The sequence below is a fragment of the Lepus europaeus genome, chromosome 1 (genome assembly GCF_033115175.1).
Source record: "Lepus europaeus isolate LE1 chromosome 1, mLepTim1.pri, whole genome shotgun sequence".
Lineage (NCBI taxonomy): Eukaryota > Metazoa > Chordata > Mammalia > Lagomorpha > Leporidae > Lepus > Lepus europaeus.
The window spans coordinates 183,841,730-183,869,406 of NC_084827.1; the positions used below are offsets into that span (position 1 = coordinate 183,841,730).

The 27,677-nt window shown below is 54.6% G+C and overlaps 1 protein-coding gene across 2 annotated transcripts; it reads left to right on the forward strand.

Moving 5' to 3' along the window:
• The first annotated feature begins 379 nt into the window (after positions 1–379).
• On the forward strand, positions 380–25,893 carry ING5 (inhibitor of growth family member 5). 2 transcript variants are annotated; one of them, XM_062194456.1, is made up of 8 exons: positions 380–458; positions 2,031–2,102; positions 5,966–6,132; positions 9,210–9,321; positions 9,475–9,568; positions 23,679–23,814; positions 23,914–23,975; positions 25,516–25,893. In XM_062194456.1, exons 1-8 carry the CDS (start codon positions 422–424, stop codon positions 25,556–25,558), a joined length of 723 nt encoding a protein of 240 aa, XP_062050440.1. In that variant the 5' UTR covers positions 380–421; the 3' UTR covers positions 25,559–25,893. The 2 variants fall into 2 exon arrangements, with proteins under 2 accessions (XP_062050440.1, XP_062050450.1); XM_062194466.1 differs by having other exon boundaries at positions 9,478–9,568.
• The last annotated feature ends 1,784 nt before the right edge of the window (positions 25,894–27,677 follow it).

Here is a 27,677-nt window from a genome sequence, read left to right on the forward strand (position 1 = left end):
TCAGCCGTGTCCGCATAGCGGGGCGCGCTCGGCGGCGGCGGAGTCCGGGCCCGGGCCGCAGCCGCTAAGGGACGAGGCCTGCGGGGAGAGCGCCACGTGCAGGCCGGACACGCGCACGGGGCGCCGCGGCACGAAGGCCCCAGGGTCCCGGTTCCTCGGGGCCGGGTGCCGCTCCCGTCCCGCCGCGGCCGCGGGAGCTCAGCCACACGACGCAGCGCCGACTGTGACCCGCGCCCCTAGTTCCGCAACGGCCGGAAGCCGGCGGGCGTGTCGAGACGGCGCCCCGCCCCCCGACGCGGCCAATCAGCGCGCGCGGCTCATGAATAGTGAGCGCGCCGACGCCGCAGCCCCGCCCCGCGCCGCCCGCCCCGCCCTGCGCGCCGCCCGCCCGCGCAGACCCCGAGCGCGGCCGCGGACGAAGATGGCGACCGCCATGTACTTGGAGCACTACCTGGACAGTAAGCGCCACCCGCCGCCGTCGCGCCCGCCGCCCGCGCGGGGCCTCCGCTGCCGCAGCCCCCCGCGCGCCGGGCCCCGCGCGCGGGCCCCGGGGGCGCAAGAGGGCGGCGGGGGCGGCCGTAGGCGCCGGCGACGGGGGGCGCGCGGCTGAGGCGGGGCCGGACCGCGAGGGAGGGGCGGGCGCGGGGGGCGGCGGCGCGGGGTCCCGCCGCCGTGGCCGCGCCAATTCCAGGTGCGTCACGGCGGGGCGGGGCCTGCGGCACTGGCCCCGCCTTCCAAGCCCCCGTCCCCGCCCACAGTGGCCCCGCCCCGCCCCGCGGCCCCGCCCTCCCTGCTGGACCGCGCCTCGCCGCGCAGGTCGTGTCCGCCCCCTGCGGCTGGCCTAGGGCCGGCGCGCGCCCGGCGGTAGCTTGCGCTTCCGTGGCCGCGGTGCGGGCTGTGTGCTGCGTGTTGGGGGACGACCCCGGGTCCTCCCGAGCCCTGGGGATGGTGCTGATGAGATGAGGCCCCGGCCTTGCTCAGAGTCATCCTGCTCCTTGGGGGTCCACGTGTGGCCCCTTGGGGGGGTCTGCCTGGACTGGGCTGTGCAGCAGAGGCCGCCTGGAGCACCCAGGCGGGCTGCTCAGGACCCCCGGAAGTGAGGGAGGGCTCAGCTGGAGGCTACCGGGCCTCACCGAGGGGCACCGGCTCATATTCGTTTACCCTTGTCTGCTGGCCGTGCCTGGGTGCTGGGTTCCCGGTTGGGGAAGGGCTGGCCCGAGCGTGGAGGCTCGTTTGTGAGATTAGGTTTATCTACCTATTTATTTATTTAGATTTACTTATTTACTTGAAAGTCAAAGTTGCACAGAGAGAAAGGTCTTCCATCCACTGGTTCACTCCCCAGGTGGCCACAACGGCCAGAGCTGAGCTAATCCAAAGCCAGGAGCCAGGAGCTTCCTCCAGGTCTCCCATGTGGGTTCAGGGGCCCAAGCACTTGGGCCGTCTTCCACTGCTTTCCCAGGCCATAGCAGGGAGCTTGATCGGAAGTGGAGCAGCCAGGACTCCAGCTGGCACCCATATGGGATGCTGGGGCCACAGGTGGATGCTTGTCTACTGCCAGTCCTGAGATTAGATTTATTTTAAGCGGGAGGTCCTGGCAGCTCTGGGGCCCTGCAGGAGCTGTGGCCTGGACCAGAGGTGACCTTACAGAGGATGGGGGAGCAGGGCCACTTGGGTAAAATTCAGTTGAGTTGCTCATGCCTGGCCATGTCTTTGAGGCTCAGTAGCCCCTGTGGCCAGTGAGAGTGGTGTTGAGGCACGCAGACTGCTTGTCCGTTGTCCATCCATCCTGCACTGCCCCATATGCTGGACTTGAGAGCAGGGACCAGGTTCTCCAGGGCTGGTGCAGAGGTGAGAGGAGGCCCAGGGACCTGTGCCCTGCGCTGAGCCCCTTCTAAGGTCCTCCCCAGCTTCCCTGTCCAGCTGCTTGGCGCCCATCCCTGGTTAAGGAAGGCGCATTTGATGGCGCAGAGCGGGCTGTAGCCTTGGGGCCTGCGTTGCTCCAGGTGCTCCACTCCCTGTGTGTGTTCCAGGCATCGAGAACCTCCCCTGTGAGCTGCAGAGGAACTTCCAGCTGATGCGGGAGCTGGACCAGAGGACGGAAGGTGAGTGCGGGCTCTCGGTGGTCAGGGAGAGGGGCAGGGGAGGCTGTGTGGTGCCAGAGGTGGGACTCGCCACTTTCCTAGTTGCAGGCAGTGTGTGCAGTGTAAGGAAAGCTCCGTTCACCCTTTTGGTGCTCAGTGTGCTGTTCCTAAATGTGCTTCTGCCGCTGCTCTGGCTTCAGTCGGCCGTTGGCTTTGCCTGTTGCCTGTTGTGGGAAAGGAGGAACTTCTTCCAGCAGCACCCCTTCTCGTAGTGGGGGCTGGTAGGGTTCCTGGAAGGCCAGCGATAGGCTGGCGCCATGGCTCAATAGGCTAATCCTCTGCCTGCGGCGCCAGCACCCTGGGTTCTAGTCCCAGTCGGGGCCCCGGATTCTGTCCCAGTTGCTCCTCTTCCAGTCCAACTCTCTGCTGTGGCCCGGGAGTGCAGTGGAGGATGGCCCAGGTCCTTGGGCCCTGCACCCGCATGGGAGACCAGGAGAAGCACCTGGCTCCTGGCTTCGGATCAGTGCAGCGGCCATTGGGGGTTGAACCAATGGAAAAGGAAGACCTTTCTCTCTGTCTCTCTCTCTCTCTCACTGTCCACTCTGCCTGTCAAAAAAAAAAAAAAAAAAAAAGTAGAGCAGGCGGAACTTGAACCGGTGCCCATATGGGATGCCAGCACTGCAGATGGCAGCTTTACCCGCTATGCCACAGCACCAGCCCCCACTCATTTATTTTTCATTTGAGAGAGAGGGGAAGGAGGGGGACGTGTCTTCCATCTGCTGGATCACTCTCCATATACCTGCAATAGCTGGGGTTGAGCCAGGCTAAAGCTAGGAGCCTGAAACTTAATCTAGGTCTCCCACCTGGGTGACCCCGACCCAAACACTTGAGCCGTCGTCAGCTGCTGCTTTCTAGCAAGAAGCTGGAAAGCTGGAACCCGAAGCAGAGCAGCGGACCTGGAACCCAGGCATTCTGATGTGGGCTGTGGGCGTCCCAGATGGCGACGTAGCCGCTCTCCTGAACACCTCGTCGGCCAGTGATTTTTTCTCAGAATGTTGAAGGCATTGCTGTTTTGTGTCTTGGCTTCCACGTTGCTATGGAGAAGTCTGATACTATTTTTTTTTTTTTTTGTTAAAGATTTCTTTATTTATTTGAAAGTCAGTTACACAGAGAGAGGAGAGGCAGAGAGAGAGAGAGAGAGAGGTCTTCCGTCCGATGGTTCACTCCCCAGATGGCCGCTCCGGCCGGAGCTGCGCCCATCTGAAGCCAGGAGCCAGGAGCTTCTTCCTGGTCTCCCACGTGGGTGCAGGAGCCCAAGGACTTGGGCCATCTTCTGCTGCTACCCCAGGCCACAGCAGCGAGCTGGATTGGAAGCAGAGCAGCTGGGACTAGAACTGGAGCCCACATGGGATTCTGGTGCTTCAGGCGAGGTGTTTACCCGCTGCGCCACAGCACCAGCCCACTGTTTGTGTTCTTAATCCCTCATATTTATTGGGTCTTTTTTGTTTTTTTTCCTCCCAGTTCAGAAGCTTTGGGGATGCTTTTTTTTTTTAATTTTTTTAAGATTTATTTTAATTATTTGAAAGAGTTACAGAGGGAGGCAGAGACAGAGAGAGAGGAGAGAGGGGTCTTCCATCTAGTTCACTCCCCAGATGGCTGCAATGGCCGGAGCTCTGCCGATCTGAAGCCAGGAGCCAAGAGCTTCCTCTGGGTCTCCCACGTGGGTGTAGGGACCCAAAGACTTGGGTCATCTTCTACATACTTTCTCAGGCCATAGCAGAAAGCTAGATCAGAAGAGGAGCAGCCAGGACTCAAACTGGCATCCATATGGGATGCTGGCACTTCAGGCCAGGGTTTTAACCTGCTACGCCACAGCGCTGACCCCAAGGGGATGCTCTTTTTTAAAAGATTTATTTATTTATTTGAAAGGCAGGGCTACAGAGAGGCAAAGAGAGAGAGAGGTTTTCCATTCACTGGTTCACTCCCCAGATGTCCACAATGGCCAGAGCTGTGCCAATTCAAAGCCAGAAGCCAGGAGCCTACCCTGAGTCTCCTACACGGGTGCAGGGGCCCAAGGACTTGTGCCATCTTCTACTTCCCTCCCAGGCCACAACAGAGAGCTGGTTTTGAAGTGTGGCAGCCAGGACTCGAACCGGCACCCAAATGGGATGCCAGCACTGCAGATGGCAACTTTACCCGCAACACCACAGCCCAGGAGATACTCTTTTTATCTTGGAGGTTTTAGGTTCATGAGCTGTGCCTTGATGTTGCATCAGGCCTGTGTTTTGCAAGATTGGCATAGCTGTGGTTTGCATTTGGGTGCAGTGTCCTAGCAGGTAAGAGGGAAGTCTTTTGGGAAGTGTGAGGTGCTTCAGAAAGAACAGAAAAATGGAATTAAAAAACAAGTTTATTTTGTTGCAAACAAAAAAATACTGTGTAGCTGTGGTCTGTGCCCTTGCTGCATAGCGTATTCTGATGTGAGACTGCACTACAGCTCTTGCATCCTTTCTTTTTTTTTTTTTTTTTTTAAAGATTTATTTATTTGAAAGGCAGAGTTAGAGAGAGAGAGAGGTTTTCTATCCGCTGGTTCACTCCCCAGATGACTGCAATGGCCAGAGCCGTGCCGGTTCGAAGCCAGGAGATTCTTCTAGGTCTCCCACCTGGGTGCATCTTGAGAGCTGGCTTGGAAGTGGAGCAGCTGGGACTTGAACTGGCGCCCATATGGGATGCCGGCACTGCAGGCATCCTTCACTGTCACTTGTTTATTTATTTATTTATTTATTTATTTATTTATTTTTGACAGGCAGAGTGGACAGTAGAGGGAGACAGAGAGAAAGGTCTTCCTTTTGTCGTTGGTTCACCCTCCAATGGCCGCCGCGGTAGGCACGCTGCGGCCGGCGCACCGCACTGTTCGATGGCAGGAGCCAGGTGCTTCTCCTGGTCTCCCATGGGGTGCAGGGCCCAAGAACTTGGGCCATCCTCCACTGCACTCCCTGGCCACAGCAGAGAGCTGGCCTGGAAGAGGGGCAACCGGGACAGGATTGGTGCCCCGACTGGGACTAGAACCCGGTGTGCCGGCGCCGCAAGGCGGAGGATTAGCCTGTTGAGCCACGGCGCCGGCTCACTGTCACTTGTTAAGGATGTTTTCTCCTTTGAATCTGGAGCCCAAGCACTTTTTTAAAAAAAATTTATTTATTTGTTTATTTTTATTTTTTATTTGACAGAGTTAGACAGTGAGAGAGGGAGACAGAGAGAAAGGTCTTCCTTCCGTTGGTTCATCCCTTAAATGGCTGCTACGGCCGGAGCTACGCCGATCCGGAGCCAGGTGCCCCCTCCTGGTCTTCCATGCGGGTGCAGGGCCCAAGCACTTGGGCCATCCTCCACTGATTTCCCAGGCCACAACAGAGAGCTGGACTGGAAGAAGAGCAACGGGAACTAGAACCTGGCACCCATATGGGATGCCGGCGCTGCAGGCGGAGGATTAGCCAAGTGAACCACGGCGCCAGCCCCGAGCCCAAGCACTTGTGTTTCTTGACGGTGTTATCTGAGAGTCGCATGCTGGGTCATAGGTAGGGTGACCCCATAGTTTATTGTCCAGACAGAGTACTTGAGGGTCAGAGAGGTCACATAAGACACTGGTCTGTCCTGGGCACGTCCTGCGCTCCCACACAGTACCAGGTGTTTTGTGCATGGTGGTTGTACTCGTGCCAGCAGAGTTGGGGTCTGGTCAGCTTTCCTCTTGGCTGCACTTGGTCCTGAGAGCCTTTTTTGCTGGCCTGCAGCCTGTGGTGGCATCATGGGCAGGGCCAGCTTCCCCATCTGCCTGTATGGCAGTGCCCCATGGCACTGTGGGCGGGGCCAACCTCTGGCCGCTTCTCCCTCAGATAAGAAGGCAGAGATTGACATCCTGGCTGCAGAGTACATCTCCACAGTGAAGACGCTGTCTGCCGACCAGCGTGTCGCGCACCTGCAGAAGATCCAGAGTGCCTACAGCAAGTGCAAGGAGTACAGCGACGACAAGGTGCAGCTGGCCATGCAGACCTACGAGATGGTGAGCAGAGGGCCTGCGGCGCAGCCCCCCTGGGGGCTGGCTTGGCTGCATCGCACCGTAGGGGAGGACACATGGGGCGTCCTTCCCTGGGACCTCCCTGTGGTCCTGGCTGCTGGTCTCATTTGTTCATTTGATTTTGAGAACATTTCTTTTATATCCATTTTATTTTAAAGATTTATTTATTTATTTGAAAGGCAGAATTACAGAGAGGCAGAGACAGAGACAGAGACAGAGAGAGAGAGAGAGGTCTTTCAACTGCTGGTTCACTCCCCAGATGGCCACAATGGCCGCAGCTGGGCCAATCCAACGCTAGGAGCCAGGAGCTTCTTCTGGGTCTCCTATGGGTACAAGGGCCCAAGTACTTGAGCCATCTTCTACTGCTTTCCCAGGCCATAGCAGAGAGCTGGATGAGAACTGGAGCAGCTGGGACTCAAACCGGTAGCCATATGGGATGCTGGCACCTCAGGTGGTGGCTTCACCTGCTGCGCCACAGCGCTGGCCCCTTTTCCATGTTTTAGTTCTTGTTCTGTCAGCTCTAGGTCAAGTCCTGTACTTGTCCTGTGTCCCCTCAGGGCTCATTTGGTGGCTGCACTGTTGCCCAGGAGATTGCAGGATGCTCGAGAAGTAGAACTTACTGCCTCTGTGTGGGGCTTTGATGCCTGAACTGCTGAGTCTGCCGAGTGAGCAGAGTGGTTTCTGGAAAATTAGGTTGGATCAGTTGCCTCTGAGACAGTCCCACTTTGTCCCCGCTGTGTGAGCAGGTGGAGGGGGGTGGGTGGGGCGGGGCTGTGCCCACGTGCTGTGGTCCAGTGCCCCGGTCAGTCCCACTTTGTCCCCGCTGTGTGAGCAGGTGGAGGGGGGGTGGGTGGGGCGGGGCTGTGCCCATGTGCTGTGGTCCAGTGCCCCGGTCAGTCCTACTTTGTCCCTGCTGTGTGAGCAGGTGGGGCTGTGCCCATGTGCTGTGGTCCGTGCCCTGGTCAGTCCCACTTTCTCCCCGCTGTGTGAGCAGGCAGGGCTGTGCCCACGTGCTGTGGTCCGGTGCCCTGGTCAGTCTCACTTTCTCCCCGCTGTGTGAGCAGGCGGGGCTGTGCCCACGTGCTGTGGTCCGGTGCCCTGGTCAGTCTCACTTTCTCCCCGCTGTGTGAGCAGGCGGGGCTGTGCCCACGTGCTGTGGTCCGGTGCCCATATGTTGTGGTCCGGTGCCCTGGTCAGTCCCACTTTGTCCCTGCTGTGTGAGCGGGGGGGGGGGGGGGCCTGTGCCCACGTGCTGTGGTCCAGTGTTCGAGTCAGTCCCACTTTGTCTCTGCTGTGTGAGCAGGTGGGGCTGTGCCCACGTGCTGTGGTCCGGTGTTCGAGTCAGTCCCACTTTGTCTCTGCTGTGTGAGCAGGTGGGGCTGTGCCCACGTGCTGTGGTCCGGTGTTCGAGTCAGTCCCACTTTGTCTCTGCTGTGTGAGCAGGCGGGGCCGTGCCTGTGTGCTGTGGTCCGGTGTTCGAGTCAGTCCCACTTTGTCTCTGCTGTGTGAGCAGGTGGGGCTGTGCCCACGTGCTGTGGTCCGGTGTTCGAGTCAGTCCCACTTTGTCTCTGCTGTGTGAGCAGGTGGGGCTGTGCCCACGTGCTGTGGTTCAGTGTTCGAGTCAGTCCCACTTTGTCTCTGCTGTGTGAGCAGGTGGGGCCGTGCCTGTGTGCTGTGGTCCGGTGTTCGAGTCAGTCCCACTTTGTCTCTGCTGTGTGAGCAGGTGGGGCGGGGGGGCCTGTGCCCACGTGCTGTGGTCCGGTGTTCGAGTCAGTCCCACTTTGTCTCTGCTGTGTGAGCAGGTGGGGCTGTGCCCACGTGCTGTGGTCCGGTGTTCGAGTCAGTCCCACTTTGTCTCTGCTGTGTGAGCAGGCGGGGCCGTGCCCGTGTGCTGTGGTCCGGTGCCCTGGCCAGTCCCACTTTCTCCCTGTTAAGTGAGCAGAGCAGGTGGGGCTGTGCCCATGTGCTGCGGTCCGGTGCCCCGGTCAGTCCTACTTTGTCCCTGCTGTGTGAGCAGGCGGGGCCGTGCCTGTGTGCTGTGGTCCGGTGCCCTGGCCAGTCCCACTTTCTCCCTGTTAAGTGAGCAGAGCAGGCGTGGCTGTGCCCGTGTGCTGTGGTCCAGTGCCCCGGTCAGTCCTACTTTGTCCCTGCTGTGTGAGCAGGCGGGGCCGTGCCTGTGTGCTGTGGTCCGGTGTTCGAGTCAGTCCCACTTTGTCTCTGCTGTGTGAGCAGGTGGGGCTGTGCCCATGTGCTGCGGTCCGGTGCCCCGGTCAGTCCTACTTTGTCCCTGCTGTGTGAGCAGGCGGGGCCGTGCCTGTGTGCTGTGGTCCGGTGCCCTGGCCAGTCCCACTTTCTCCCTGTTAAGTGAGCAGAGCAGGCGTGGCTGTGCCCGTGTGCTGTGGTCCAGTGCCCCGGTCAGTCCCACTTTCTCCCTGTTAAGTGAGCAGAGCAGGCGTGGCTGTGCCCGTGTGCTGTGGTCCAGTGCCCCGGTCAGTCCTACTTTGTCACTGCTGTGTGAGCAGGCGGGGCCGTGCCTGTGTGCTGTGGTCCGGTGCCCTGGCCAGTCCCACTTTCTCCCTGTTAAGTGAGCAGAGCAGGCGGGGCTGTGCCCGTGTGCTGTGGTCTGGTACCCGAGTCAAGCCTGGTAAGTGGTCAGCAGGAGCTTCCCCTCTCAGAAGCAGTATAGTACTCATCGTGTCTCTCTGGGCTTCTGTACCTAAAGTGTTTGTTTTCTTTTCTTGTTTTGGTTTTCTCTTCTTCGGAATTTTAGATCAGGGCTCAGCATCTGCTGCTCCGCCCCTTCCGCCATTGCCTTTCACGCCCTGTCTCATCGTTGCTTGCACTCATGCTTTTTCCCAGTTGGGATTTATTCTGTTGAGGTGTGTGGTTGTGCAGGAAAAAGACCCTTGTGTAAACTTGGAGACAGTGGGCCTTGTCCAGCAGAGCTGTTTTAGTTGACGACTCAGAGGGCCTGGAAGAGTCTCCCCCACCCCATGGGGCTCCTTGTGCACTGGTGAGCACCATGGGTGTGCTGTGCGTAAGGCTTGGAGCTCCTCTCGCAGGTGGACAAGCACATCCGACGGCTGGACGCGGACCTGGCACGCTTTGAAGCGGACCTGAAGGACAAGATGGAGGGCAGCGACTTCGAGAGCTCTGCGGGACGGGGGTTAAAAAGCAAGTCTGTTCGTTTTTCTTCATTTTTCTTCATTTTACTATGGTCACTATGGACCCTTGAAGGATTCTGTGTAATGAGTGCTTTAGGAACGTTGCAGCAAATCTCATTTTAGCGGATTCTGTGAAAGTAATCAGGGTCCTTGTTGTTTTCAGAAGGTCGGGGTCAGAAAGAAAAGAGAGGCTCCCGGGGCCGTGGCAGGAGGACCTCGGAAGAAGACACTCCCAAGAAGAAGAAGCACAAAGGAGGGTAAGAGGCGTCTCCCCTTGCAGGAGAGGTGTAGGAAGGCTGGCGTGGGCCTCGCGGGGGCCTTGTGGGGCAGTTGCCACGATTTTGCAGAGCGAGCTTGGTGGCACTCGGAGTCTGCAAAGTCTATCGGTGCTGTTTTTCCAGCAGCTCAATCATAGTGTACTTTATCAATAAACTATTTTTAGCAGTATTTTTTGATTCGGTATGCACGGTTGTTAGACATGATGCTGTCTTATACTTCGAGATGGCAGTGTAGTGCCAAGAGCCCTGTAGACTAGGACGTGAACTGTGTGACTCGCTTTACGGCGACATTCACTTTATTGCAGTGGTCGGGACCGAACCTGCAGCACCTCCGAGGGTTGCCGGTACCTGGTGACTCCCAGTAGCACAGAGAGCCTGCCCCAGGTCTGAGAGCCGCTGTGTGGTGGAGCTGGGTTTGCACGCCGCACTCTTAGCCCAGGACCTGTTCTTAGCCACTGTGTGTGCTGCCACTCAGGTGATGAGAGCATATTGAGTGCTTCTTACAGAGAGCAATCTAAGTCACTTTCTAACTAGCTGGATTTTTAATTATCTGTTGATTATTTTATATATAAATATATATTTTGCATATGTTCATTGTTAAATTGTTTGTGTTTATTAAATATACATGGCATTTAACTTGAACTTCTTCAAGGTATTTTTTTTGAGCATTCTCCCGCTGATACCCTCCCCTGCAGGTCTTGTGGCGCTGCTTCATGGAGGTGGTGCTTAGACTGAGGGGAATGATCACCTGCCTGTGGCTTCTGTGGGCGTGATTCTGTCAAGAGTTCTTGACAGAAGGGGTAGCCTGGGGTTTTGAAACCAGTGTTTAAACTTTTAAGGAGTGGGCCTTGCGGCACAGTGGATTGAACTCCTGTTTGGGATGTCTGCATCCCATATCACAGGGCCAGTTTGACTCCTGACGGCTCTGCTTCCGACCCAGCTTCCTGCTAATGTGCCTGGGAAGGCCGCGGAAGATGGTCCAAGTGCTTGTGTCCCTGCCACTCGTGTGGGAGACCCGGATTGGAGCTCTGGGCTCCTGGCTTTGGCCTGGCCCAGCCCTGACTGTTGTAGGCATTTGGGGAAGGAACCAGCAAATGGAACATTGTCTCTCCTTCCGTCACTCTGCCCTTTGAATCAGTGAGGAAGTCTTTAAAAAAAACATTTTAAAACCTAACACTTTTGGGTTATAAAGTAATACACGGAGGAAACCTCACAAAGCAAAGCTGTGTATAAAGAGTGACTGTACGGTGGTCAGCCTCATGACTGTCACTTCCAGTGACTGACTTTGCTATCAGAGACCCTTCTGTGTGTCAGCACTGTAGCTGGGACTGGCACTTTGGCTGTCCGGATGCTGGGTGAGACGTCCGCATCCCATTTTGGAGTGTGTGTGTTCAGATCTTGGCTCTGACTCCTGATTCCAGCTTCCCCTGGAGGGTCCCTGCCACCCACGGGGGAGACCCGGATCGAGTTGCCCGCTCCCAGCTTTGGCCTCAGCCTCATCCTGGCTGTTCCAGGTATGAGGGGAGTGAACCAGAAGATGGGAGTTCTACCCCATTCCCTGTGTCTCTTGCCTCCCCCCTCAGAAAAAACAAAACATAGTCTTTGCCCCCAAATAAACATGATCCGGACTTCTGTAGTGTGTATTTTCCTCTTGTTTCTTTGTAGTTTTATTTCCTAAGTGATCTTACTGTTTTTTTAATGTTTTAAGTTAACTTTGTTAGTTTACACTAAGAAGTTCTCATCTGTAAGTAGACAGGTTGCTAAGTTATGGGAGCGTTTAGGTTTTCTGTTTCTTCCGGAGTCAGCAGTAGGTAACCTGTGCCTCTCAGGAAGTTGATGTTTCATGCAGCGTTTGTCTTTGTAATTTGTTACTGTCGCTCTGCTGTGTGGGGTCTGTAATGAGAGCCCTCGTCTTGGTAGTAGTAATGTTTGACTTGTCAGATTTTGTATTGATCTTTTCAAAGAGCTAGCCTTTAGTTTCATTGACCGTTGTTTTCTATTTGAATTTACTTCTGCTTTGTTATTGTGTCTTTCCATCTCCATGACTTGGATTCACTTTTCTTTTTCTTTAGTTTTAAGATGGAGGCAACTTGGATTATTGGATTTTTTTTTTTAAATTTTTATTTATTTATTTATTTTGACAGGCAGAGTGGATAGTGAGAGAGAGAGACAGAGAGAAAGGTCTTCCTTTTTGCCGTTGGTTCACCCTCCAATGGCCGCTGCGGCCGGCGCATCTTGCTGATCCGAAGCCAGGACCCAGGTACTTCTCCTGGTCTCCCATGTGGGTGCAGGGCCCAAGCACTTGGGCCATCCTCCACTGCCTTCCCGGGTCATAGCAGAGAGCTGGCCTGGAAGAGGGGCAACCGGGATAGAATCCGGCACCCCAACCGGGACTAGAACCCGGTGTGCCGGCGCCGCAAGGCGGAGGATTAGCCTGTTAAGCCACGGCGCCGGCCGGATTATTGGATTTTTATACCTTTCTTTTTCTAAGTACTGTTTCAGTTGTATTCACAAATTTTGATACAATTGTTTTCATTTTATTCTACCAGTTAAAATTTTTTTCACGAATTTTCTTGATTTAAAACTTAATAGAAGTGTGTGTCTCAATTCACAAATAATTTGGGATTTTCAAGATAAAATTTCTTTTAATTTGTAGTTTAATTCTATTGTGGCCAGAGAAAATTTTATAATTGAAATTCTGTAAACTCGGTTAAGATTCGCACTATGGCCCAATGTATCCTTTGTCCTTCTGAATGTTCTGTGTGCACTTACAGTGATATGTGTGTTGGAGGTGTGTTCCTGCATGTCAGAGAGACAAGTAGCTCACTGTATGTTGGAGGTGTGTTCCCATGTGTCTGTGAGGTAGTAGGTAGCTGACCATGTTTGTTGGAGGTGTGTTTTTGCATGTCAGTGAGGTGAGCGGTTGACTGTGTTGGTGGTGTGTTCCCGTGTGTCAGTAAGGTGAGTGGTTGACTGTGTGTGTTGTCCTGTGTGTCAGTGAGGTGGGTGGCTGACTGTGTGGAGGGTGTGTTCCCACTTGTCAGGTAGGTGGTTGTGTGTGTTGTAGGTATGTTTTTGCATGTCAGTGAGGTGAGCGGTTGACTGTGTGTGTGAACTGTGAGCAGTTCCCATGTGTCAGTGAGGTGGATGGCTGACTGTGGAGGGTGTGTTCCCACATGTCATTGAGTGGTTATGTGTGTTGGAGGTGTGTCCCCATGTGTCAGTGAGGTGAGCAGTTGACTGTGTGTTCCCATGTGTCAGTGAGGTAGGTGACTGTGTGTGGAGGGAGTGTTCCCACATGTCAGGTGGGTGGTTGTGTGTGTTATAGGTGTGTTGCCGCAAGACGTGAGGTGAGCGGTTGTGTGTTGGAGGTGTGTTCCCATGTATCAGTGAGGTGGCAGCTGACTGTGTGTGGAGGGAGTGTTCCCACATGTCAGGTGGGTGGTTGTGTGTGTTGGAGGTGTGTTGCCACATGACAGTGAGGTGAGTAGTATTTGCCTATGTATCAGTGACGTGAGTTGCTGGATGTGTTTTCAAGTCTTCTGTGTCCTTGTGCTGTGGTTGTTACTCACTCTGCCAATTACTGAGAGAGTAGCGTTAAGAGCTCCAATCCTAGTTATGGGTTTCTCTGTTCTCCCTTAATTTCTGTCTGTTTTTCAGTTTTTTCTTTCTATGTATTTTGAAGCTCTGTTATTCAGTGCGTACACATTCAGGGTTTTTTTAAATTTTAAATTACTGTATCATGATGAAGTATCTCTCTTTATTCCTTATACTATGTTTAAGTCTTTGTGGTCTGATATTAGTATTAATGTGGGCTGTCCAGCTGTCTTGTGATGAGTTTTTGCACTGTATGTCTTAATTTTTTTATCCTCTTTATTTTAATATGTTTGTGTTTTGTATGTACTTGGTTTCGTGTAGGCAGTAAATAGTTGAGTCTTGTTTTTATCTAGTCTGACTGTCTCCACCCTTTCATTGCAGTAATTGGACCTGTCACATTTAATGTAATTAATGATATGGTTGTATTTAGCTTGAGAGAGCGAGCCTGTGTGTGCGTGTGCTCTGATGATGTGGCTCACTCCTCGTATGATCCTAATGGCTGGAGCTCTGAGGCTGAAACTTGGAGCTGGGAACTCAGTGTAGTTCACCCATGTGGACGGTAGGAATCCAGTTATTTCGGCCACCCCTGCTGCTTCCCAGGGTCTACACCAGGGGAAGCTGGAGATAGGAGCCAGAGCTGGGCATTGAACCTGGGTGTGCTGATCTGGGATGCCAGCGTCTGAACCCTTGTTAACATTTCTGGGGATGGATTCAGGTTTACTGTTTTGCTGTTATTTTTCTGTTTGTCCCATCTGTTCTTTTTTCTTTTCCTGACTTCTTTTAGAATTACCAAAGTTTGTTTTTAGAAGGCCATTTTTTCCTACTGTTGTCTTCATAGCTGTATTTCTTTGTTTTGTGTCTTAAGGGTTGTTCTAGTGTGTACATTGCTTCATTACCTTACTAGGATGAATTTCAAATGCTACCCAATTCCATCTTCGATATATTAAAAAAATTTTTTTTTATCTAGTTGAAAGGTAGAGTGAAGGAAGAGACACATATATAGAGAAAAAGAGCAAGCTATCTTCTGTGTGTTGGTTCACTTCCCAAACGCTCACAACAGCCAGGGTTGGGCCAGACTCAAGCCAGAAGCCAGGAGCTCCATCCGGGTCTCTCACACGGATGGCAGAGGCCCAAGTACTTGAGCCCTCACCTGCTGCTTCCTGGGTTCTCCATTAGCAGGAGGTGGGTCAGCTGCAGAGTAGCCAGGACGCTAGCTGGCACTGCAGTATGGGGTGGGAGTGTTGCAAGTGGTGACTTAGCCTGCTGCACCACAGTCCCTGGCTCAGACTTCACAATGTGTTTTAGTATTTTAGGTGTAGACCATGGATTGCTTAAATATATTTTAAAATCTGATTATTTGTGGAATCTAAAAAAGCTGAATTTACCAGAATAGCGAGTAGAATGGCAGGTAGCAGAGGCTGGACAGGCAGAGGGTAGGGGTGCGAGATGTTGGCCAAAGTACACAAAATCAGAGGAGGAGTAAGCCCAAGAGCTCTGTGTACCACGTGGTGACTGAGTTCTCACTGCAGAGTCCCCAGTGGCTCTAGCATTCTGGTGGACTGTGTTTCTCTGTGTTAGGGTTCGGGAACAGTTTTTCTGCCAGGGGCCATTTGGATATTTATAACATCATTGGCGGGCCATACAAAATTCCCAACCTAAAAATTAGTCTGCTATAGATTTACTGGATTTTGAGTCCTGTCTGTGGTTGCCTTGGCAGAGCCAGACCAAATGATTTCACGGGCCTTTTATGGCCCACGGGCTGGATGTCCCCTACCCCTACCTGTGTCGTCATCTTTCTGTCTGGTGTCATTTCTCCTCTGCCTGAGGGACTTCCTGTGACCACAGCACTGGTCTGATGGGGACAAACTCTCAGCTTTTGTTTTCCTGAAAGTATCTTCATTTCACATGTATTTTTGCAGGATATTTTTGCTGAATATAGAATTTTAGGTTGACCTTTGGTTTCTTTTATCACTGAAGATACTTTTTTGTCTTAATGGTGATTGTGATTAGTTATCGTCGCTCTTGGTGTCAATGGATTTTTTTTCTTTTTCTTTCTCTTCATTGCTGCTTGTTGGCATCTGGATTGTGGTGTGCCTTGATTTCATTTGTTGCTATACTGCTTGGGCCTTGCTGAGCCTCTCTGAACTGTTGGTTCATAATTTGCAACAAATTTGGGAAAATCCTAGCTAGTTCTTCAGATCTATTTTCTGCTCTCCTTCTTATGGGACTCCTGTTGCCCATGTGTTAGCTTGATAATTTACTCTGAGGCTTTTTTTTTTTTTTTTAATCAGCTTTTTTCTCTCTGTGCCTTGGTTTGAGTAGTTTGTATCACTTTCATATTTAAGCATATTCTATTGCAGTGTCTAATCTTTTTTTTTTTTTAAAGATTTATTTTATTTATTTGAAAGAGTTACAGAGAGAGGTAGAGACAGACAGAAGTCTTCCTTCTGTTGTTGGTTTACTCCCCAAATGGCTGCAATGGCCAGAGCTGAGCCGATCCGAAGCCAGGAGCCAGGCACTTCTTCCAGGTCTCCCACGCAAGTGCAAGGGCCCAAGGACTTGGGCCATCTTCTGCTTTCCCAGGCCACAGCAGAGAGCTGGATCGGAAGGGGAGCAGCCAGGACTAGAACCGGTGCCCATGTGGGATGCCGGCGCCGCAGGCAGAGGATTAACCTACTGCACCATGACGCCGGCCCCTATGATTTGCTTTTAAAAAACCCTGTCATGGTGGTTGTTTGGCCTAGTGGTTAAGATGCCTGTGTTCCACCTTGGAGTGCTTGGGTTCAATTCCCAGCTCTACTCCTGGTAATGCAGACCCTAGGAGGCAGCAGATAATGGCTCAGGTACTTAGGTCTCTGTCACCTATGTGAGAGACCTGGTTGGAGTTCCTGACTCCTATCTTTAGCCCAGCCAGGCCTGTTGTGAGTGATTTAGCAATGAATTAGCAAATGGGAGTTTTCTCTCTGCTTCTCAAAAAAACCCAAAATTCTTTTTTCACCCTGTTTTTTTTTTTTTTTTTTTTAAGATTTTATTTGAGAGAGTTACAGACAGTGAGAGGGAGAGACAGAGAGAAAGGTCTTCCTTCCATCAGTTCACTCTCCAGATAACTGCAACGGCTGGAGCTGAGCTGATCTGAAGCCAGGAGCCAGGCACTTCCTCCTGGTCTCCCATGTGGGTGCAGGGTTCCAAGGACCTGGGCCATCTTCTGCTGCTTTCCCAGGCCATAGCAGAGAGCTGGACTGGAAGTGGAACAGCCGGGACTAGAACCGGCACCCATATGGGATGCCAGCGCTGCAGGTGGAGGATTAACCTACTCTGTCACAGCAGTGGCTCATCCTGTTTTTTTCATTCTATCATTGTCATTTTCAAGTCTGTTTCTGTTGACGGATTTTTATCTTTCTCAGGTGCCATGTTTTCCATCCTCTTCATGGCTGGTGGTTCTGATGCTACTAGGCTCTGTTAGTGGTTGTTGCATATCTACATTTTATTTTCTTTGTTTATTGAGTGTTGAGTCTCTTTTCATATTTGTAGTTTTCTGTCCGTTTAATTACTTGTCTGTGAGCTTGTTCTTGGCAGGCTCACTTATGCCTGTTGGAAACACTTTTCCTCTCAGGTTGGACAGTGAACACCGAGGCTCACAGCTGTGTTGCCTTTGTGTGACCTTACCGCTGCAGGTTCAGCTCAGACATCTGTGGGACATGTGCAGATGAGCAGTGTCCAGCAGAGCTGTGGGCTGCATTTTGCCAGCTTCTTAGTTGGTTCTAGGCGAGGAAAAGCCTGCAGCTGAGGTGTGCGCATCCTGGGGTCTCTTGTGAGTATATTGTGACCCCCTCTTCCTTTGGCTTTGGGACTCGGGTGTCTTCAGTCTGCATGTAGGGTCTTGGGGTTGCTCAGCTTACAGCTTCCATTTATTCTCTCTCTAGCACAAAGAACTTGGTTTTTAGCTCTAAATTCAAAGGCATCTCTTAGAGAGTTTTAGGATGTTCTGCATTCCAGGAGTCTGCCCCCAATTCCAGCACCTTTATTCTCCTTGGATTTTGATTTTTTTTTCTCTGTAGTTCATCAAGACACCCAAGCTGACCTCAGTTTTTCTGTGCAGTATGTGTGGGGTTGCCTCTGGGCAAAAGTCGGAGTAACTGCAGGTCTCATCTGTCTGACCCCTCTGAGGGCCACACTCCTGGGCTGCCTTCTGTCCAGCATCTGAAGAGTGGTTCCCTCAGCTTTCTGGTTGTTGACAGAAGAAGGGCAAGTTTAGTTTCTTGTTATGTTAGGGCCAGAAGTCATTTTGTTTTCCTTTTTTTTAGTAAGTCTTATAAGTTTCTTCCAATATAATGTAGGTTTTCCTCCATTTCCTTTTATCTTAAATTTTTTTTAAGGAGCTGAAGTGCTGGATTTTACTGGTAAGACATAGTGTGGTCAGAGGGCATCTTCATTGAATATTTAGACAAGGCTCCTCCCTGTGTGCTCAGCGCGATTCCAGCTCAGTCTTTGCACTTGGAAAGTGTGGGTGCTTTAGGCTGAGGTCTAATCTTTTGGCAGGACATCAGATCCTGGTCCATCGAACCTGCTTCGAGGTCTGCCCGACGGAGGGTCCCGTTCTTAATGACTTTGTCATGTGAGGTGTTAGACTGTGTCATTTCCAGGTAGGGGAGATCATGGACAACAGTTTTACCTGTTTCAGTTTTCTGTCCTAGAATTTCCATTTGATTCTTCTTCTTTTTTTTTTTTTTCTTTTTTACAAATTTTGGTTTTTAAAACATTTATTTTACTTGTATTTTAACACATGATTAGTTTATTTTTCTGCCACTGCTTCTGCTTCTGTTAGCCAGGTTTTTTCTTGATTATCTGCCATGTCTTCCTGCCTTTTGCTGTCTTATGATTTCCACATTACTTTCTGGTTTTAGACAGAAAAGAGGTGTAGAGTGAAGGTATGTTAGCCCTGGAACCAGTGCTCTGTCTGTCCCGCCAGACTGACCTGGGCCAGGACAGGGCTGCTCCTCCTAATGGACCCAGCTGCTGGTGTGGCAAGGGGAGACCCTGGCTGTGAACTGGCACCGAGATGCCTCCACATTGCCTTCCCAGAATGGCTGTGGTGGGTTCTTCCTGTGCTGTGGCCATGTTGGGCAGAGGCCTGGAGGAGGAGCTGGCTGTGCCCCAGCAGGCGCAGCTCCGGGACACTGGGAGGCTGCAGAAGCTTTTGTGCCCTGTTAGTCCCTGAAGCACGCTCCCTGCCCCTGGTAAATGCTCTGAGGTGAATATTCTGAGGAGAGCGCCGTGAGGTGAGGGCTGTGGGGTGAGGTGAGGTGAGCTCTGTGGGGTGAGGAGAGGGCTGTGAGGTGAGGTGAGGTGAGCGCTGTGGGGTGAGGTGAGGTGAGCACTGTGAGGTGAGGTGAGCGCTGTGGGGTGAGGGCTGTGGGGTGAGGTGAGGTGAGCTCTGTGGGGTGAGGAGAGGGCGGTGAGGTGAGGTGAGGTGAGCGCTGTGGGGTGAGGTGAGGTGAGCACTGTGAGGTGAGGTGAGCGCTGTGGGGTGAGGGCTGTGGGGTGAGGTGAGGTGAGCTCTGTGGGGTGAGGAGAGGGCGGTGAGGTGAGGTGAGGTGAGCGCTGTGGGGTGAGGTGAGGTGAGCACTGTGAGGTGAGGTGAGCGCTGTGGGGTGAGGGCTGTGGGGTGAGGTGAGGTGAGCTCTGTGGGGTGAGGAGAGGGCGGTGAGGTGAGGTGAGGTGAGCGCTGTGGGGTGAGGTGAGGTGAGCACTGTGAGGTGAGGTGAGCACTGTGAGGTGAGGTGAGCGCTGTGGGGTGAGGTGAGCGCTGTGGGGTGAGGTGAGCGCTGTGAGGTGAGGTGAGCGCTGTGGGGTGAGGTGAGGTGAGCACTGTGAGGTGGGGTGAGGGCTGTGGGGTGAGGTGAGGTGAGCGCTGTGGGGTGAGGAGAGGGCGGTGAGGTGAGGTGAGGTGAGCGCTGTGGGGTGAGGTGAGGTGAGCACTGTGAGGTGAGGTGAGCGCTGTGGGGTGAGGTGAGCGCTGTGGGGTGAGGTGAGGGCTGTGAGGTGAGGTGAGGTGAGCGCTGTGAGGTGAGGTGAGGTGAGCACTGTGGGGTGAGGTGAGCACTGTGAGGTGAGGTGAGCACTGTGAGGTGAGGTGAGCGCTGTGGGGTGAGGGCTGTGGGGTGAGGTGAGGTGAGCTCTGTGGGGTGAGGAGAGGGCGGTGAGGTGAGGTGAGGTGAGCGCTGTGGGGTGAGGTGAGGTGAGCACTGTGAGGTGAGGTGAGCGCCGTGAGGTGAGGGCTGTGGGGTGAGATGAGGTGAGCTCTGTGGGGTGAGGAGAGGGCTGTGAGGTGAGGTGAGGTGAGCGCTGTGGGGTGAGGTGAGGTGAGCACTGTGAGGTGAGGTGAGCACTGTGAGGTGAGGTGAGGACTGTGAGGTGAGGTGAGCGCTGTGAGGTGAGGTGAGCGCTGTGGGGTGAGGGCTATGAGGTGTAGTGAGGTGAGCGCTGTGGGGTGAGGGCTATGGGGTGAGGAGAGGGCTGTGAGGTGAGGTGAGGTGAGCGCTGTGGGGTGAGGTGAGGTGAGCACTGTGAGGTGAGGTGAGGGCTGTGGGGTGAGGTGAGGGCTGTGGGGTGAGGTGAGTGCTGTGAGGTGAGGTGAGGACTGTGGGGTGAGGTGAGGTGAGGGCTGTGGGGTGAGGTGAGGGCTATGGGGTGAGGTGAGGTGAGCGCTGTGGGGTGAGGGCTGTGGGGTGAGGTGAGCGCTGTGGGGTGAGGTGAGCGCTGTGGGGTGAGGGCTATGAGGTGTAGTGAGGTAAGCGCTGTGAGGTGAGGTGAGCGTTGTGAGGTGAGGTGAGGGCTGTGGGGTGAGGTGAGCGCTGTGGGGTGAGGGCTATGAGGTGTAGTGAGGTAAGCGCTGTGAGGTGAGGTGAGCGTTGTGAGGTGAGGTGAGGGCTGTGGGGTGAGGTGAGGGCTGTGGGGTGAGGTGAGCGCTGTGGGGTGAGGTGAAGGCTGTGGGGTGAGGTGAGCGCTGTGGGGTGAGGGCTGTGAGATGAGGTGAGCGCTGTGGGGTGAGGTGAGTGCTGTGGGGTGAGGTGAGGTGAGCGCTGTGAGGTGAGAGCTATGATGTGAGGGCAGTGAGTTGAGGGCTGTGAGGTGATAGCTGTGAGGTAAGAGATGTGAGGGCTGTGAGGGGAGCTGAGAGATGTGAGGTGAGAGCTGTGAGGTGAGTGCTCTGAGGTGATATTCTGAGGGGCCATGGCCGTGGGCCTGTGGGTCCTGAAGTATCATTGGCTGTGTGAGGTCAGTGTAGGCGCTACAGTGGCCAGCCCTACTAGGCTAAGGGCACCTGTAGTGCCCCCGACCACAGGTTCTGTCACCTCATCGAGAGTTTGTGTGGTGGTTATTGCAACCAACAGCATCCCTTTGTGGTTGGGGCTTCCTACTGAGGGCCTTCCAGGACCTCCCGTGCCCCAGGGACCTTAGGAAGGGCTCAGGATTGGCCCAAGGCAAGGCAGCTTCCTAGAACCACAGCCCTCACGCCAATGTTGACCAGTGGCAAAAGCTGGGGCTGGGTGCTGCTCTCTGGGCCTGACTGCTAGACTGGCCCTGGCGGTGCTCATGGCTGGTCATATGGCAGCTCCTGTGGCCGGTACACCAGTACCTCCTGTTTGTGTGTGGATCTGTCACCCCGCGGGGCCCTGAGCAGTGGCACTGTCACTGCCCCATTCTGTGTTGTGGACTAAGCCCTAGAGGCCAGGAAAGTGTGGTGTGCTGTGGCCAGCTTTGACATCTGCTGTGGGTCAGCGGGAATACCCTGGAAACGTCCCATGAAGAGCAATCCGGAGGCTGTGCATGCGGGGAGCCTGCCTGCCCCGGTAGGGTCTGCAGCATCCTGCGTTTGTCCTTGTCCCTTCCACATGGTGGTTTCCTTGGCACTGCTAGGTTTTCGGTGTGTGCTGCCCCCTGGCTGGCATGCTCCTTCCCCTGGTTCACTTGCTGTCCTAGCTGGGCCAGAGACTTCTTTGGAGAGGAGTGGTCCAGACTTAACAAAAGCTGATCCGTTCACATCTGTAATCCTGAGGGCAGAGTCTGACCCTGCACCATTGATGTCCGTGGGTCCTGCATGTGCACAGGACCTGTGTGTGCACACTGAGGGGACACTTTGTCCTGCAGTCCCTGGAAGCCCAAAACTTGGACAAGCAGCCAGGCACCTGCTGGGGGCTAAGTGCTGAGGAAGACGGGGGTCAGGCGCCTGGGGGCCATCCGGCAGGAGGGCTCTGGCACTGTGGTGAGGGGAGCCTGCATGTCCAGCACCAGCCAGCGAGCTGCCACTGCCTGCCTGAGGAGGGGGACTCCATGACCTCCTGCTGGCTTCCCTTGGGAGTGGGCAGTCGCACACACATCACGGGCTCCTCCAGGTGTGTCTGGGGAGGGCTGGGATGCAGCTGTGCCCTGAGGCCTTCACACTGGCCTTTTCTCCTCCATCCTCTCCCTCTGCCACCGGGTCAACTGACTCTGACCATCACAGGTCAGGTGGCAGCTCAGTGGGATGCAAAAACAGGGATGAGTTTTGTGGACACAACGCAGAGCAGCTCAAGTGGACTTGGTGCAGAGGAGATGGCAGCACTCCCAGAGTGCACTGCGAGTGTTTGCCGAGACGGTGGAGAGGATGTGGCAGAGAAGACAGGCCGGACAGAGCTGTCCGCTGATGCTCGGGAGGCCCGGCGACCTGTGAGTGTTGCTCCATATCAGCATTGGCAGAGCTCTGGAGCTTGGACATGTCTTTGTGACATTTACAGATAAAAATATAAAAGAAAGTCCTGTCTGTTCCCAGAGAGAGGAGGAGGAGGGGAGAGAGGAGAGGAAGAGGGAGATTACCCACAAAGCCCAGAGGCGTTGGCTGGCCGAGAGCCCTCCCAGGCAGCACTAGTGTTGGAGAGTGGCATAGTGGGCGGTGCCTCGTTGAGCGAGGGCAGAGGCGCACAGGAAGGGTCCCCTCTGGACAGACTCCTTTTCACTTCTCTCCCTGGTTACACCTGCAGCCACATTCTGTGTAGCAGTGTTCTGCGCTCTTGGTTTGGGGGTATGGTAGGGAAGACGTTTTTCTCCCTCTGATGATGAGAAAATCTGTGTGTCGACCCTACAGTTTGCAAGTTATTTGAAAAACTGTAGAATAAATTCTCCCGTGAACGCAGCCTCTTGGAACAACCGCAAGTCTGCACCTAACCTGTGGTGCAGCTGCGGTGAGGAGCAGCAGGCTTGGGCAGGGTGGGTTCTGACCAGGCTGCTGTTGAGACCCGCAGGGAGCCGCGGGATGAGTGAGTGGCAGGGCGATACATGGTCGGACTGACCCCTCCTGTCACAGCAGTGGCGGCTCCTGAGGTTGAGAGCTCTGGGTGGGAGGCGATGAGGGGAGCTGCCGGGTCTCCTGAGTGAAGACGTGGCTGCACAGAATGAGCTGGTGTCTGTGAAGGCACGTCTGTCAGGTACAGGGAGCCCGTGGCGGGGGGGAGGGGGGTGCAGGCCGGCGTCTCAGATGTTAGCTGTCTCTGGGTGGGTGGGCTCCTCTGCTTACCTTGGCTGGCCTGCAGCAGAGGGGCACCTAGGGGCCTTCCTACACAGGCGCAGGGCAGCCCTGTTGGGGTGAGGGACAGACAGGAAGGTGGGTTCACATCTCTAGAGCAGGACTGGCCCCGTGTACTGGGGAGTCTGTGGACCTCATAGCCCCTCAGTACATCATGTCCCGCCATGCCCCGTGTCCTCAGCTGGCATTTGAGGGGAGGCATTCCCTCATCGGCACACAGCTGCTGTTTCTACATCTCTGTGGTTAATGATGTGAATCCTTTCAGCTGACAGTTTGTTCACATCCTTATTTATTTGTAAGTTTTATTTATTTATTTGAAAGGCAGAATGACTGAGAGAAAGATCGATCCTCCATTTGCTGGGTCACTCCCCAAATAGCTCTAATAGCCACATCTGGGCCAGGCAGAAGCCAGGAGCCTGGAGATCTACTTGGTTCTCCCCCATGGGTGGAAGGGACCAAAGCACTTGGGCCATCTTCTGCTACCTTCCCAGGCTCGTTTGTAAGGAGTTGGATTGGAGGTGGAGTAGCCCGGACTCAAACTGGCACTCCAAGAAGAGATGCTAGTGTTGCAAGTGGTGGCTGCACTGTTGGGCTGCACTGCTCGCTTCCTTCTTTTCTTACTGACAGTTCTTCAGAGCATTGCTTGGTCACGGGGATGCTGGAGGTTTTACTGGAAGCCTTTGAATCAGGACGAGCAGGCATGAGCTGAAGGTCCCTTTGTGTCCTCAGTGACAGGCCCAAGGCTGCTGTCCGTTTTCAAGTGACAGTGACAAATGTGGACAAGATTTGCTAATTACTAGCTGCTTAAAGCACGTTACAGATTTTCCCCTTGGTTAGGGGTTGGGGGACCTGGGACCAGAGGCAGACGTGGTTGTGCTGCCCTTCCCTGCCACCCTACCTGCACCATGACCGTGCGTCTGTCTCCTGCAGATCCGAGTTTGCTGACACCATCCTGTCTGTGCACCCCTCCGACGTGCTGGACATGCCTGTGGACCCGAACGAGCCCACGTACTGCTTGTGCCATCAGGTGTCCTACGGGGAGATGATTGGCTGCGACAACCCGGATGTGAGTGGGCCGTCCAGGCAGTGTCTGCCTGTGACATGCACTCTTGGGGACATGTGTGACAGAACTCAGTGCTGACCAAGGCTCTCCTTTCCTCTGCAGTGTCCGATTGAGTGGTTCCACTTTGCCTGCGTGGATCTCACCACGAAGCCCAAGGGCAAATGGTCAGTATGGCTGCTTCGTCTCCCCAGCTGCCCAGTGTCCCTTGCCCCTGCAGTGCTGTCCCACTTCCCGGGTGAGGCCCAGCTTGCCCAGGGACCCGTGTGTCTCTTGTGTTTGTGGTTTGTTGCCTACCTGCGAACAGCTCTCCTGGCTCTGAGTGAGGCAGACAGTGGGGTGAGGGCTTCTTGTTCCCCAGGGAGGTTCTGAAGACAAGGGTGGGAGAGTTCAGTGCGCCGCCCCAGTGCCGTGGCCACCGTGCTCTGCTGCTCCTGTTCGGTTTGAATAGGGAGGAGCAAGGGCTTGGGAGCTGCTTCTCTCTGGGTCCTGCAGTGGACTGCTAGCAGCAGCTGTCCACATTATGGATCATAAGATTTTGCTTGGATAAAGCCTGGTGTTGCTGCCCAGTGTGTTCTCAGGTTGAGACAAATGCTGCCTTCCCAGGTGCACTCAGCCTTTGTCGGGGCTGCCTGTTTGCTCATCCTGTGCACAGGTAGAAGCTGCCGCAGACCAGGGTGGTAGTCAGTGAGAGCTGCTTTTCCTCAACTCTTTGGAGTGAGGACAGAGGAGAGACAGGGAGAGGGGACGTGTGTGCCTCAGGGCTCCTGGTGCACTCTGCTGGTGACCTGGCCGTGCCCCACACCTGGCGGAGGCACTGTGAGGGCTGACACCACAGGTGGGGCCCTGCTTCTGAGGGGATGGTGGCTGTTGGCTGAGGCGGGACGGGGGCTGAGGTGCGGAGCGGGAGACTTGTGATTTAAGTCTGGTGGAGCTTGAGTTGTCACTCTGCTTCCAGATAGAAGAGTTGTGTAGGCTCTGGGAAGAGCGGCGCTTGCCACTGTGTGTCTGACTGTGGGAGCAGGACACACAGAGCAGGCAGTGGGGATGCAGGGTTCTTTGTGCCCAGGTGTGCAAGCTTCTCTCCTGTTTGGTGAGACTCTCTCCTGTTTGGTGTGGTTGCTGTGTGTGCCGGTCCTGGTCCCTTCGGCTCCTTCTAGCTGGAGGCCCAGGCAAGCTCAGGCCCACGCTGGTGGGTGGGGACTTCCTGCATGGGCACCTGGGATACTGCTTGCGATGTGAACAGCTGCTCTGGTCCAGGAGTGTCCGAGCTGCCTGCGTCTCAGGCCCAGAACTTGTTCGACTCAGAATCTTCAGGAAGCTCTTCAGAAACCTGTGGATTCCAGGGCTAGAGCTGCCGTGCCAGGGCCTGAAATGCCCACACTGCCCACTTGGTCCCCAGCATCTCCAGCTCTCATAGCTGCTGCCTCCATGGGCCAGGCAGTGGGTACCAGTGACCCTGTGACTGACTGGAGCAGACTGACAGCTCGATTGATGAGATCAGGAGGAACGCTCCTTGACGGGTGTCTGTCAGCTTCAAAACAGGGCTGGACAGAGCAGCTGAACCTTTGCTGCTTTTCTGCTTTTCGCTTCTGGCTGTGTCTCCGAGACCAGCAGCCCTGGAAGACCCTGGGGATGGGGTCCGGGCATCCCCTGTGCTGCTGGGAAATGACGCAGAAAGGTTGACCACTGCCTTTGTCATCACAGGTTTTGTCCACGGTGCGTTCAGGAAAAGAGGAAGAAGAAGTGAGGGAGAGGCTGTGGTCTGGCAATGGATGGAAGAGAAACTGATATATCCTTCACTCATGTTGCAATATTTTCTTTCATTTTAAAGCTACCTTGTTCCCACTGATACTTTAGTAGCTCAGCTGGCCAGTTGTGGTTCTGGATCCTTCCAAATGCAAACAAGAAAGCGCCACCTATATATACAGAGGAGCCGTCTTACAGGGCTGCCGTGCGACTGGAATCTCTTGACTTTTTATACAGACTTGCCCAGCACTGAGCACGGTGGTCTCTGAATGGGACCTGAGGGGACTCGGGTGTGTGAGAGCCAGGGCTGCCAGGCAGGGTGTGTGGTGCAGGTGGGCGGGGCGGGGTGGGTGGGGTGGGTGGGCGGGGTGGACACGTCCTAGCCACCTTGCGTCCTCCGTAGTTTTCTAGGACTGTTCTCACAGCAGGGGCCAACGGGCAGCACACCTGTCCGTCAGCTGCGTGGGGTTCAGTGCAGGGGTGCTGGGTTGCCCTCCGTGCTGTGTCTGACCCTGACATGGGTGACCCGGACTCTTGCTGAGGACACTGCTGACAAGCCTGGGAGAGGCCCCTCTGCCTCACTGTGCACCGCCTCAGCTGGGATGGACCTTCTGGAACGATCGTCTGACCACCAGGCTGAGGGCCACCGTGACCAGCACTGACTAGGGCTGGCGTTCGTTTCTCTGGAAATTCCTGATGTTTTTACTGTGAAGATGAAATTATTGTTCTAGCATGAAGATCGTGGGGTGTGTGTCTGTGACGTGAGCCTGTTGCTAGATGAGCTATGTCCAAGGGGACTACAATGATGTGACTTGATTGTGAAGCTCTTGTGCCACAGTAGCAGTTGTAGAGTGAAGCTAGGAAGCCAGTGTACTTTTGTTTGATCAGCATTCACCAAACCGGAAGTTGAGCCGTCTTTTTGGTTGTCACTGGGGGAAATGCATCCACTTGGCCTGTTGAGATGCGTGTGTGGCCCAGGGGAATCCCAAGGATGGGGGGAGCAGTGTCTGCTGCACAGAGCCGGCCCGGGAGGTGGGGCTGAGGTGTGGAGTTTCTGTTTCTCAGGAGGAGGCTGGCTGTTCTCCCATTTCCTAACCTTTGACCTGGAAGGGGAAGTACACGGAGAGGGTCTTGGGAGGCTCTGCTCCCGAGTGGTGCCCCTTCCCACAAGGGGATGTGAGCCCAATGCCTGCTCAGGGCCAGGAGGATGGTTCTGGTGCCTGACCTTTGCAGGCAGCCGCTGGGCCTCAGGTGCCTGCAGGTGGGGTGGCTGCTGGCACAGGCCCCTCCCCAGGCATCAGTACTGAGCACGGGAGGGGCAGAGGACCCCCATGAAAGAGCGTCTGCCCAGCTCCTCCTGCAGCCGCGCGTGGTCCTCGTCTCAGCCAGGCCTGGAGCCCAGGGAGGCGTTTTTATTTAATCACTGAGCTTTTTATTAGCACAGAAATTTAAAGATGGTGAGGAGCGAGTTGTGGAAGCCTTTCCTCCCTCCATCTTTGATGATGTTTTATGGAGGGGTGGGTAAGTACAGGGCATTTGTAAGGAGGCGATGCCTGGTGATACTTTAGCTGCTAAGCTTCTGTAATATTTGCGCGTCACCTTTGAACACTGCATACCTATTCCACCACTGGAGAGAAAGGGTGTGTGTGGGTGAGGCTTCCCCAGGAGGGTGACTGGCTCCTGTACCCGCAGCTGTTCTCGCACACGACGGTGCCACCAGCCACCATCCTGCTTGTGACTTTTTTTTTTAAGTTTCTGTGTTCATCTGTTTTAGTGTTTACTTTGCAGTTAGAGTAACGTCGCCACGATCCCCTGCACGGAGTGTGGGTAGAGACTTTGCTGGCTGTCAGTGCTGCCAGCCCATGGGGAGACACTCAGGAATGGCTGTCTGGGTGGGGAGGCACCTCATGCCACGGCCGGCTCCGCTGCCCTGGGAGCACAGGAGCCCCACTGCTCATGCCGTCTAAGTGAGCATCCTCCCCAAGGCCTGGCCGCCTTTGTCCCTGCGTGACCTGGGCGTGGTCTTGGGACAGACCCCCCTCCAGCCCTCCCAGACCCGTCTCCTGTGTGAGGGGTCCCTCTGCTGGCTGTGGGCTTTACCTGGAAGGGAAGAGGAGCAG

Bases quoted from the DNA above. Each gene is read 5' to 3' on its own strand.
- ING5 (XM_062194456.1), top strand. From the start codon at position 422: ATGGCGACCGCCATGTACTTGGAGCACTACCTGGACA. The intron at 2,103-5,965 runs GTGAGTGCGGGC...CTTCTCCCTCAG, and splicing joins GCTGGACCAGAGGACGGAAG to ATAAGAAGGCAGAGATTGAC. The intron at 23,976-25,515 runs GTCAGTATGGCT...TTGTCATCACAG, and splicing joins ACGAAGCCCAAGGGCAAATG to GTTTTGTCCACGGTGCGTTC.